The sequence below is a fragment of the Rhinopithecus bieti genome, unplaced genomic scaffold (genome assembly GCF_001698545.2).
Source record: "Rhinopithecus bieti isolate Rb0 unplaced genomic scaffold, ASM169854v2 scaffold_26546, whole genome shotgun sequence".
NCBI lineage: Eukaryota > Metazoa > Chordata > Mammalia > Primates > Cercopithecidae > Rhinopithecus > Rhinopithecus bieti.
The window spans coordinates 2,043,439-2,055,754 of record NW_016812367.1 but is presented as its reverse complement, the minus strand read 5'-3'; the positions used below and the strand labels follow the sequence as shown (position 1 = coordinate 2,055,754).

The 12,316-nt window shown below is 50.8% G+C and overlaps 1 protein-coding gene across 1 annotated transcript in view; it reads left to right on the top strand.

Moving 5' to 3' along the window:
- Window positions 1-5,113: 5,113 nt before the first annotated feature.
- The window catches only part of CDHR2 (cadherin related family member 2), a 36,024-nt gene continuing 28,821 nt past the window's right edge, over window positions 5,114-12,316 (top strand). Inside the window, exons 1-5 of the mRNA XM_017896029.1 lie at window positions 5,114-5,180; window positions 5,440-5,511; window positions 8,470-8,609; window positions 8,752-8,802; window positions 10,687-10,776. Coding sequence (XP_017751518.1) covers window positions 5,129-5,180; window positions 5,440-5,511; window positions 8,470-8,609; window positions 8,752-8,802; window positions 10,687-10,776 — 405 coding nt within the window. The 5' untranslated portion in view covers window positions 5,114-5,128. The remainder of the gene's footprint in view (window positions 5,181-5,439; window positions 5,512-8,469; window positions 8,610-8,751; window positions 8,803-10,686; window positions 10,777-12,316) is intronic.

Below are 12,316 nucleotides of genomic sequence, written 5' to 3'. Positions count from 1 at the left end.
AAAAAAAAAAAAAAAAAAAAAAAAAAGATTGTCAGCCTTCCTGATGTCCCATGTTTCCCCAGCAGGTCTCAGGGGAGCGTGGCGAGATGAATCTGAATGAAAAGAGGGAATGCTGTGCTGGGGCTTCAGGGCGGGGGTGCCAACCATGCCCGGGGAGCACACAGCCAGATCAGAAGCAGGATCTCTGACTGTTGAGGGCACCCTGGGGGAGGAGGGCCTGCAGCTAGCCAGTGCTGGCCAGGGCAGAGTTCCCCAGAAGAGAGGGACCAGGAATAGGAACTCCAACAATGAGAAGGGCAAGAGACAGACTTTCCTTTTCCTGCAATAATAACTTCTAACATTTATTATGTACTTACTGTGAGCTAGGCGCTGTTTAAGCCTCAACACAAACCCCTGGTGTAGGTGTTGTTATTATTCCCATTTTACAGATGAGGAAGCTGAGGCCCAGAGAGGGTATGTTACTTGCCCAAGGTTACGCCAGATTTGGACCCAGGCTCTCAGGTCCACATACCACATTACACTCTGCTTTATCTCATGGGTGTTCTGGATAAGCCACCTGGGATTGCAGTGACTCACTGGCTCATCCATGCATTCCTTTCAGAAATACTCACCGAGCCTCCACTGGGCTCAGCCCTGTGCTTGTTCCTGGGGTCACAGAGGTGCATCAGACTTGGACATTGCCCTCACATCTCTTCTGGCCTGGTGGGAGAGGCGCATTTGTAAGGAGATAACAGACACCAAGAGCTACAGAGGTTATTCTAGGATCTATGCAGCATCCTGTGAGGTCACGACGGATGGGTGGAGGAGGCAGTTCCTCCTGTGGGAGCACTGAGAGGGTGTCTGGACCGAAGGGGATCCTGGAGTTGGTTTTTTGTTTGTTTGTTTGTTTGTTTTTGAGACGGAGTCTCGCTCTGTCACCCAGGCTGGAGTGCAGTGGCATGATCTCGGCTCACTGCAACCTCTGCTTCCCAGGTTCGAGTGATTCTCCTGCCTCAGTCTCCTGAGTAGCTGGGACTACAGGTGTGTGCCACCTTGCGCAGCTAATTTTTATATTTTTAGTAGAGATGAAGTTTCACCATGTTGGCCAGGCTGCTCTCAAACTCCTGACATCAAGTGATCCACCCGCCTCGGCCTCCCAAAGTGCTGGGATTACAGGTGTGAGTCACCACGCCCAGCCTTGGAACTGGCTTTTAAAAATGAAGAGAGCGCATCAGGCAGCAAGATGGGGAAGAGCATTCCAAAAAGAGGGACGGGCAGTAGTAAGGGCAGGCAGAGGGAGCCCGTGGGCTCATGGGAGATGAGAGGTGTGCTGTGATGCAGGGAGCGGTTCAAGGTGAAGCTGGAGAGGTCGAGGGTAGTCTTTGGGAAGCCCTTTTATGGAGTCTGGACTCTAGCAATGGGGAGTCATCGAAGGGTTTTGAGTGAGGGCGGAAAAGATTAGACTGCATACAGAAGGATTAGTTTGGTTGAGTGGGATGGATTCGAGAGGCTGGAGGAAGGGAGGCATTGAGGAGGCTGAGGACAGTGTCCCCAGGGAGGGCGGCCAGTATGGGATGGACAGATGCAGGCTGATTAGACAGAAAAAGAGTAGGCCGCACGGATTGGGTGTGGGTGTTCAGGAGAAGGAGGTGTCAGAATGGCATGGGCAGGTGGGTGGCTCCCCGAGGCTGGAACTCGGGAGGAGGGTGGGCGGTGTGAAGGAGAGGAGTTCTGGTTTTTGGTGCTGTTTCACCATCAGGGCTCGGCTCTGGAAGCCATCCTCCTCCCCACTCCTCCCCAGGGCTGCCTGCCCACTTCAGATGCTCTGGGGCAGGAGGGAAAGGGACGTGAAGAGGTGCCCAGGACCAGGTGAGCATGCTTGGTAGTGTTAACTTCTTAAAAAGCACAAAATATCAATCTAGAAAAAGAGAGGGGACTGTGTGCAGGTGGCCATCCCTCCAGCCAAGACCAGAGACAGACACTTCGAAATGGGGTTTGGGAAAGGAGCTTGGTGCTAGACAGGGTGGCTACACAAACATATTCAACAGGTTACAGGAGGAGCTATGGATATTAATAAAGGAGCTCCTGACACATGCATGTTGAACACACGTGCATGTAACATAGGATCCATGCTCACTTGGGGTGGCGACTTAAAATTTAAATGTATCACAATTACGCCCTGTACGTCAAAATGTCTTTTTGAGACACAGAAGCTGCATGAGTAAGCAATCTCTGTAGGAGCTGGAGCCAGTCTGTGGTCGGTGGGCTCTTATCAGGAGAAAGTTACTGAAATCAGTCTCTTGTCCAGTCAAGGCTGTGGTTATGGGCTGGGCACAGTGGCTCACACCTGTAATCCCAGCACTTTGGGAGGCTGAGGCAGGCGGATGGCTTGAGGTCAGGAATTCAAGACCAGCCTGGCCAACACGGTGAAACCCTGTCTCTACTGAAAATACAAAAGTTAGCCCAGTGTGGTGGTGGGTGCCTGTAATCCCAGCTACTTGGGAGGCTGAGGCAGTAGAATTACTTGAACCAGGGAGGCAGAGGTTGCAGTGATCCGAGATCGTACCACTGCACTCCAGCCTGAGTGACAGAGTAAGACTCTATCTCAAAAACAAACAAACAAAAAAAGCTGCGGCTATGGCTGGTAGAACAGGGGCTCAGTTCGTCAGCATCTGTGAACTGGATGAGCTGTAATTGCTTTAATTTGGCTTTTCTCGAGGCCAGTGCTTATTTAGCTGCTAGAGAAAAAGAAAACCCTCGTGGCAGTTAGAACAGAGTTTCTTCTTTAGGGCTGCCTGACTTCACCCTGGCCTGGCATGGCCTCAGGTCCTGTTTATAATTTGGCATCTTATTGCCACGGAATGTCTATTCTTTCAGTCCTGCGATCTCTATTTTAACATTAACGCTGGTCAGTTATTGTGTGTCGACTATAAAAGAGAAGGGTGTAATGAGGCATGATTAACCTCTCATCCCCTCATCCCGCCATGGCTGGAAACTAAGTTTTTTATTTTTTATTTTTTTTTTTGAGACGGAGTCCCGCTATGTCGCACAGGCTGGAGTGCAGTGGTGCTATCTCGACTCACTGCAAGCTCCGCCTCCCAGGTTCACACTATTGTCCTGCCTCAGCCTCCTGAGTAGCTGGGACTACAGGCGCCTGCCACCACACCTGGCTAATTTTTTGTATTTTTAGTAGAGACAGGGTTTCACTGTGTTAGCCAGGATGGTCTCGATCTCCCTTTTTTTTTTTTTTTTTTTTTGAGATGGAGTCTTGCTCTATTGCCCGGGCTGGAGAGCAGTGGCGCGATCTCGGCTCACTGCAAACCCCGCCTCGCGGGTTCATACCATTCTCCTGCCTTAGCCTCCTGAGCAGCTGGGACTACAGGCGCCCACCACCGTGCCCGGCTAATTTTTTGTATTTTTAGTAGAGACGGGGTTTCACCATGTTAGCCAGGATGGTCTCGATCTCCTGACCTCGTGATCCATCCACTTCGGCCTCCCAAAGTGCTGGGATTACAGGTGTGACCCACTGCGCCCGGCCTGGAAACTAAGTTTTCGAAGTTTTACTGGGGTCTCCTGGGCCACAAGCAAGGCCATTTAGTCAGTGGGAGGCGTACGATTTTATTTTTAGTTTCAGTAGCAAATGTGTTCCTTAGTTTGCTTTCAAGCTTTAGTTTAATTCATTTTTGGAAAAGTTAATATATTCAATTAGCATATACAGTAAAAAACTGGGCACAGTGGCACACATCTGTAATCCTAGCTACTCTGGAGTTCAAACCCAGAAGTTCAAGGCCAGCCTGGGCAGCATAGTGAGACACTGTCTCAAAAGAAAAAAGTATACAGTAAAAAGCCCTGTCTAACAAAAAGATTATAGAGTAGCATAGCGAACATAGAGCATACAGACAATTTTCTAGACAGCAAGAAACAAAACATGTGGGGGCCCCTCCTGCTCTCCTGCTTTCTGTGGAGTGACACGTCAGTTGTGTTTGGGAATATTTTTTTGAGACGGAGTCTCACCCTGTGGTCCAGGCTGGAATGTGATGGCGTGATCTCATCTCACCGCAACCTCCGCCTCCCAGGTTCAAACGCTTCTTCTGCCTCAGCCTCCCAAGTCTCTGGGATTACAGGCACTCACCACCACACCTGGCTAATGTTTTTTGTATTTTGGTAGAGACGGGGTTTCACCATGTTGGTCGGGCTGGTCTCGAACTCCTGACCTCAGGAGATCCGCCCGCCTCGGCCTCCCAAAGCGCTGGGATTACAGGCGTGAGCCACCACACCCGGCCTTGTCTTTGGGCATTAAAAGAGCCTTGGCGTTTCAGGTTTCTCTGTGACAGTGAATCAAGTCCCCCTTTTCTCCTTTTCCCAAACGAGGGACAGCTTGCAATGTAGGATGACCAAAAAGCCTGGCCCAGCAGGGTTTTCTCAGCGTCTCTGTCCAGTTATCAATCAACAAGAGGATCCCAGAGTTATGCAACCCTCCCTAGACCCACCTGACCAGGGAACCCTTCTGCCGTGGCGGGTCTCAGAGGGCCAGGGTTCCATGGAGCACAGTTTGGGAGAGGCTGCAAAGACAGCCATTAGATGTATCAGCAGGTGAACAGAGGACCCTGCCCACCCATAGTCTCTGGATGGTCCTGGACAAATTATGGTCCCTCTTCAGGGCCTTGATTTTGAAGGATGCTGTGAGTTTGAACGCTTCTAACAGGCAGGTGGAGATAGTGCAGTGGTTGAGAGAATGAACTCTGGACTCCAAAATGCCTGTGTTCCAAGCATGGTCTTGTCATTGACTCCCTATGGCCTCAGGCAAGCCCCTTCCTATCCTGGTGTCTTAGCAGCCACCTCACAGTTGTAGGCATAACACAATTGCACATCCAGTGCCTTGGAGCAGTTCCTGGTGCATGGTGGGTCCTGGATTCAGGTTCAGCCGTCGTGCTCCCCCCCACCCCACCTGGCCTCCCCCTTGGTTCCCCCGACCCTGGAGCATCTGGAAAATGGACAAAGGGTGATAGAGGCCCTGGGGAAGAGCTACTAAGCGGCGGTGGTGGGTGGGCTCGGGTCAGACCCAGGCAGATGGGGGTCTGCCAAAAGGAGGGAGGCCTGAGTCCAGGAGCCATTCCCTGGTCTCTTCCCTTAGGTCCCTGCGGATGTGATGGCCCGGCTGTGGCTGTCCTGCTTCCTGCTTCCTGCTCTCGTGGTGTCTGGTAGGTATCTCCCCTCCCTGGCCACGCAGCCCTAACCTAGAGACCCTTGGCAGGACCCTCCGGAAGGGAGGGGGATCCCTCATCAGCGAACACCAGCTCCTATGGGCCAGCCCTGTGCTTGGCTGAGCTGGGGAGGCCTGGGGAGGAATCCAGGCCTGGACAGGTGGCCTGGGTGGCCATAAAGACTTGTGTGGGCTCCCAGGGGAGCAGGTAGGGGCCGGGTTTTGCAGGGGTGTTCCAGCACTCTGTGTCCCTGCAGTGGCAGCCAATGTGGCCCCGAAGTTCCTGCCCAACATGACGTCAGTGATCCTGCCCGAGGACCTGCCTGTGGGTGAGTCCCAGTCCCTGTGTCTGCTCCATGCCAGGTCCTGACTCACAAGAAAGTCCTGGGGCGCCCTCTTGAGCCCCCACCATCCCTGCAACTCCACGGCTTATTGTGGGACAGAGAGGGCCTGAAGGCAGTTCCTTTGATTCCAGAAGTTTGTTTTCTCCTCTTCAGATTCTGGGTCAAGAGCAGTGTCCCCAAAGGTGTGAGACACTTCTCCAGGGGCCCTCACACCAGCGTCAAATTATCCAGCCTCCCCCATTGCGCATCGCTTTCAGTCTCTGACTGGAGGATCCCCTGGGCCAGGCTTCCTTCTCCTTCCTCACACTTGCTAATCTCTCCCATCCCCACCCTGGCTTTTTTTTTTTTTTTTTTTAAGGGAGAGCAGGTGTCAGGCTCAGACCCTTTCACAGAAGCTGATGACTCACTTTGCTTCGTTTTTATTTGTAAAGTTACTTTCTATCTATGGCAGGTGAGATGGGTTTTGCGATGTAAAGTTTGCTTTTAAAGTACATGTCTTTACATGGGATGGAAAGTCAATTTAAAGAACGAGCACCAGGAATAGAACACGGACGTAGCAATGGTCTCGGCAAAAGTCACAGCAAAGGTCATGGCAGTGGCGCAGGAACAAATGAAGTTTGGTAACATTATTTTGGAAGGAGCCAGGGGGCCTAGATATCAGATTCCCAGAAGGCAGGATATAGACTGGGGAAGTAGAAACCATAGGTGGCCATATTGGTTGGGACCCCAAATAACAGAGATGCAAGCAAGGCAGAGGTGAATTACTGTCCCCCTGAGTCCACCCAGGAGGTGGGAGCTGTGGGGGCGTGTTCCATCAGGCTGTCCTCCCTGTGGGGCTTGGGGCGGCCTTCTTCCTGTTCAGTGCCCCACCTTCCCTAAGGCATGGTCCCACCCACATGGGCCAGGATGGCTCAGACAAGAAACCATTCCAGCCATAGAAGGAGGAAGGGGCCAAGATGGCTTCTTCCTTTCTGGATTTTACACACATTGCACCTGCTTTTGTCTCTTTGGTGAAAACTAAGCCGCAGACCCACGCCTAGCTGCAAGGGAACCTGGCAAATGTGGCCTTCATTCCGGTTGGCCATGTGCCCAGCTCAAAATCTGGGGCTCCATTGTTTTCAGAAAAGAGAGACAAATGGATATTGGGGGACAAGTCACAGCCTTTGTTGCAGTGCAAAATGGAATCCAGAAATATCGAAAGCTGCCAGATGAAACAAGAGACACCAAGGAGTATTGACAAATATGAAACCTGTGCAAGCAATCCCCTGATCAAGAGAAAGTATTTCCATCACCCCAGAAAGTTCCCTGTGTCCAGTTCTAGTCAATCTCTGCTCCCTATAGGCAACTGCTGTTCTCATGTCTACCCCATGGAGGCTGGAGAGGGAGTGTATGGGACTTTTCTTTTTTTTTTTTTTGAGACAGAGTCTGGCTCTGTCCCCCAGGCTGGAGTGTAGTGGTGCGATCACATTCACTGCAGCCTCCACCTCCTGGGCTCAAGCGATCCTCCCATCTCAACCTCCCAGGTAGCTGGGACTACAGGCATGCACCACCATGCCTAGCTAGTATTTTATTTTTCTAAGTAGAGACAGAGTTTTGCTACATTGCTCAGGCTGGTCTCAAACTCCTGGGCTCAAGCAATTCTCCCACCTCAGCTTCCCAAAGTGCTGGGATTACAGGCATGAGCCACTGTGCACCACCACACCTGGCTAATTTTTTATTTTTATATTTATTTATTTTTGAGACGGAGTCTCACTCTGTAGCCCAGGCTGGAGTGCAGTGGCACGATCTCAGCTCACTGCAGCCTCCACCTCCCGGGTTCAAGCAATTCTCCTGCCTCAGCCTCCCCAGTAGCTGGGATTACAGGCACACGCCACCACACCTGGCTAATTTTCTGTGTTTTTAGTAGAGATGGGGTTTCACCATGTTGGCCAGGCTGGTCTCGAGCTCCTGATCTCAAGTGATCCTCCCACCTCTGCCTCCCCAATAGTGCTGGGATTACAGCGCATGAGCCACCCTCGCCTGGCCTAATTTCAAAAATTTTTTGTTATAATGGGGTCCTCGCCATGTGGCCTAGGCAGCTCTCAAATTCCTAGGCTCAAGCAATGCCCCATCTCAGCCTCTCAAAGTGCTGGGATTACAGATGTAAGCCACCACACCCGGCCTTCTGCTTTTAAAAGAAATTCAACTTTCTTGTGGGCCATGAAAGTATCAGGGGGTGTAGGCTCCCACGCCAGTGGCTGAAGCCCTCAGAACCCTGTGGTGGAGCTCAAGGGAAACACATCTTCGTGAAAAGGAGAAAGTCCTTGCTAATGAACAGCAGGGCCAGCGGAGGTGTTGGAGCAGAGGCTGGATGGGTAAAGGAGGTAGGGGCTCAGGGATAGGGTGGGTTTGATGAATCTGTAAAAAGTTCCTTTCAGGCTAGGGAGTGGACAACCAGCCTGCTGCTGTGCTCAGACATGCAGTACAAGAGTTAGGGCTCTCAGGAGGCCAGCAGCAGACTGGATACAGCTTTAGCTCACTTGAGCAGAAAGGGGGTGTCCTGGAAGGTTCTCCAAAGCTCTAGTCTGCACCCAGATGCTGCAGCTGGAAAGGTTCACGCCAGCCACGTCTAGTCTTGTGTCACGGAAACTCGGTATTCCGGAGAGGGCAGGGCCACAGGCTTGGCAAGGGGAGGGGCAGATGCCTGGGTACAGCCCCCGCCCCCCACACTGTGTCCAGTGCTCTTCGAGTCACTGGGCACAAGGGATGTCAGGATGCTGCTATCCAAAGGCCTCAGAATGCATGTGGAGGAACAGAGGCCCTGAGGGCTGGGGAGGTCCCAGATGGCAAGTCGAGACTGTGTACGGAGCAGCCAGGCACTCAGCCCAGCCTCACAGCCAGCTTGGCCAGACCAGCATTGAAAGGGTGGCTGTGGATCTTGGGTGGCCCCTGTCCCATCCCCAGGTGCCCAGGTCTTCTGGTTGGTAGCTGAAGACTCGGACAATGACCCTCTGACCTATGGGATGAGCGGCCCCAATGCCTACTTCTTCACTGTCGTTCCGAACACTGGGGAAGTGAAACTGGCCAGCACTCTGGACTATGAGGTAAAGAGCATCAGCCGGAGAGGGCACAGGACGCGGAGGAGGTGCTGGGAGGGCTCTGGGAGCCCGCGTCCTGGTGGCAGCACCCCCTGTGCTGCCACCCAGGATGGGCTCACCACTGGCCCCTTCTCTCTGGCTGCTGCAGACACTCTACACATTCAAAGTCACTATCTCCGTGAGCGACCCCTACATCCAGGTGAGTTGGGAGGTGCCGGGGGGTCGACAGGGATCGCGAGAGCCCATTTCTGACTGCGTCCCCACCTCTGGCAAGGGAGAGAGCCCCAGTTAATAGTGAATTTAATGTTTATTTATATCAAGATTATACTAGTCCATTTCCTTGTCATCCGATATTACCAAGATTTTAGTATTTTTAAAAATTTATTTAAATTATATAAATATATTATTTGTATCATAGAGGGCTTTTTTGTTTACGTATAAATATATTGGTTATATTTTCAATAGAAATTAAATGTATTATTAATGTGTATAAATATTGATTAGAAAAGTGCCAAATACCTCCCCACCCCAGTGCTCCAGAGGCAAAAAAATCACTCTCAACTGCTTTGGCTGAATATGTTGGCAACTACACTCTTATTTCCCACTTTGGGAGGCCAAGGTGGGCAGATCACCTGAGATCAGGGGTTCAAGACTACCCTGGCCAACATGGAGAAACCCCATCTCTACTAAAAATACGAAAATTAGCTGGGCGTGGTGGCACCGGCTTGCAATTCCAACTACTCAGGAGGCTGAGGCACAAGAATCGCTTGAACCCGGGAGGTAGAGGTTGTATTGAGCTGAGATCATACCACCTCACTCCAGCCTGAGTGACAGGGCAAGATCCCATCTCAAAAAAAAAAAAAATTACAGATAAAACTAAAGTTTCCTTGGAAAATCCTTCCCAGCTCACTCCCACTGAAGTGTTGGCCGTCACTGTGTGCTTTGACAGCCCTCAGCGCTGAGGTACATGCCTCCATGTATTTCTTGGTGTATTTTCTGAAACCCAGTAGGACCCAGCTGTCTATATTGTCTTGGAAGCCGCCTTGCCCATTCAGTGATTGAGCTTAGAGCTGTCTCTGGGTCTGCATGCAAATCCCCAATTTTTGTAACGTCTGTATCTAGGGTGGGAGCCGCTCTTAAGCTGGTCCCCTCTGGTGGCCACATCGTTGTTTACAGATTTACACTGTGGCAAACAAAGCAAAAATGACACTCCTGTAATAGGACAGGAACTTTTTTCCAACTTTTTATTTTATTTTTTTGAGTTAGGATCTTACTCTCGCCCAGGCTGGAGTGTAGTGGTGCAATCACAGCTCACAGCAGCCTCTACCTCCTGGACTCAAGCAATCTTCTTAACTCAGCCTCCAGAGTAGCTGGGACTACAGGTGCTCACCAACCATACTCCGCTAATTTTAAAATTTTTTGTAGAGACAGTCTCACCATATTGCCCAGGCTGGTCTTGAACTCTGGGGCTCAAGTGATCCTCCCATCTTGGCCTCCCAAAGTGCACAGGCATGAGCCACTGCGCCTGGCTGGCTGGCACATTTTATATTTAAAAAATTAACTGCTGTGCGTGGTGGTGCACGCCTGTAATTCCAGCACTTTGGGAGGCCGAGGCGGGCGGATCACCTGAGGTTGGGAGTTCGAGACCAGCCTGACCAACATGGTAAAACCCCATCTCTACTAAATACGGAAAACTAACTGGGAGTGGTGGTGCATGCCTGTAATCCCAGCTACTCGGTAGGCTGAGGCAGGAGAATCGCTTGAACCTGGGAGGTGGAGGTTGCATTGAGATGAGATTGCGCCATTGCACTCCAGCCTGGGCAACAAGAGTGAAACCTTGTCTAAAAAAAAAAATTAACTAATGATGCCTGCAATTTACTTTCAAATGGTTCAGAAAACAACATGTGGAGAGAACCTGCTCTCTACAAAAAAAAAAAAAGCCCCCAAAAACATATGGTAAGAAAGAGAGACCAAACAGTAGGTTGATCTGGATGAAGGACATCAGCTCTTTGTACAATACTTGCAACTTTTCTGGTGTTTTAAATCCTATTTTCTGGGGTCCCCTGGGCTTTCTCACTTGCAGGTGCAGAGGGAGATGCAGGTGATTGTGGAAGACAGAAACGACAACGCACCCATTTTCCAGAACACCGCATTCTCCACCAGCATCAGCGAGGTGACACCTGCCTTAACGTGGCTGTGGGGCAGGGGGCATCCCAAAGAGCTTCTCAGAGTAGGAAGAGCCAGACGCAGTCAGGGGGGCATTCAGGGTTGGGAAAAACCTCTCCTAGCAGGAGCATCTTCAAGAACCAAAGCCAGGGGGATGTGACCCCACAAACAATGGTGACAGCAATATTTTGCAGTCGATCAGGTTAGGAATTATTTCAGTGATGAAAGCCAAAAAAAAAAAAAAAAAAAAAAAAAAAAGGGAGTTGATTTTTTTCGTGTATCTGAAAAATGTAGAGGTACCTCAGCATGGCTAGATCCAGGCACTCAAATCGTATCTTGATTTGATTTGAGCCAAATCATATCGTAAAATTTGATTTGAAATCATATCTTCAGGCATGGCTGGATCCAGGTACTCAAATCACATCAAGATATGATTTGAGTTTCTCTCCTCCTCTCAGCTCTGCTTCTCTCATTGCCTCCATCCTGGGGGATGAGAGGCAAGTGTCTCATGTAGTGATAAAACTACAGGCTCGTCAGGGGCAGTGGCTCATGCCTGTAATCCCAGCACTTTGGGAGGCTGAGGTGGGCAGATCACCTGAGGTTGGGAGTTCAGGACCAGCCTGACCAACATGGAGAAACCCTGTCTCTACTGAAAAAAAAAAAAAAAAAAATTAGTCGGTTGTGGTGGCACATGCCTGTAATCCTAGTTACTCAGGAGGCTGAGGCAGGAGAATTGCTTGAACCCGGGAGGCAAAAGTTGCAGTGAGCCGAGATCGCGCCATTGCACTCCAGCCTGGGCAACTAGAGTGAAACTCCATCTCAAATAAATAAATAAATAATAAAAAAATAAAAAAAATAAAAAAGAACAGGCTCACATTGAAGAGACCGTCTCTTTCTCAATCTTTCCAGCCCAAAGCCCAGGGCTGACTTTCATTGGCTCATTTTAGGTCATGTGCTCTCCTTGAGTCAATTTAGGGGTGTGGAAGGCTCTCACAGGTTAGGTCTGCATCATGGGCCTTCCCCGCAGCAAGGGGGAGGAGTGGGGCCAGTTCCACTTAAGCTACATGGGTGGAAACGAGGTTCCCTAATGATCACTGGGCAGCAAACACAACCACTCCTGACCTGCCGTTGCCATGTGCCTGCAAAGACCTTCCAGGTGGGGGGCCCCACACCAGGCCAGACACGTATGGTCTGGACAGCTATGTGACGGGCTCTGATGGAATGCCTTGGCACCCAGTGCTGTCCTAGGTGCTGAGGTTACCTGGGGAGCAAGACAGACCTGGTTGCTACTCTCAGCAGCTCACCTTCTAGGGAAGGCCACAGACAGGAACCAATGAAACAAAATGAGCAGAATGATTTCACGTGGCGGTGAGCCCCACCCTGAGCACGAGACAAGGCAAAGTGAAGGAAGTGGCTGCAGAAGGCGTTGCTTTAGGTTGAAGGGTCAGGAAAGTCCTCTCTGAGTTGTGGGCATCTGAACAGAGACCTGAATGGCAAGAAGGAGCTGGCAGGGGATGCTCCAGGAAGGGGTGCTCCAGGCAGGGAGA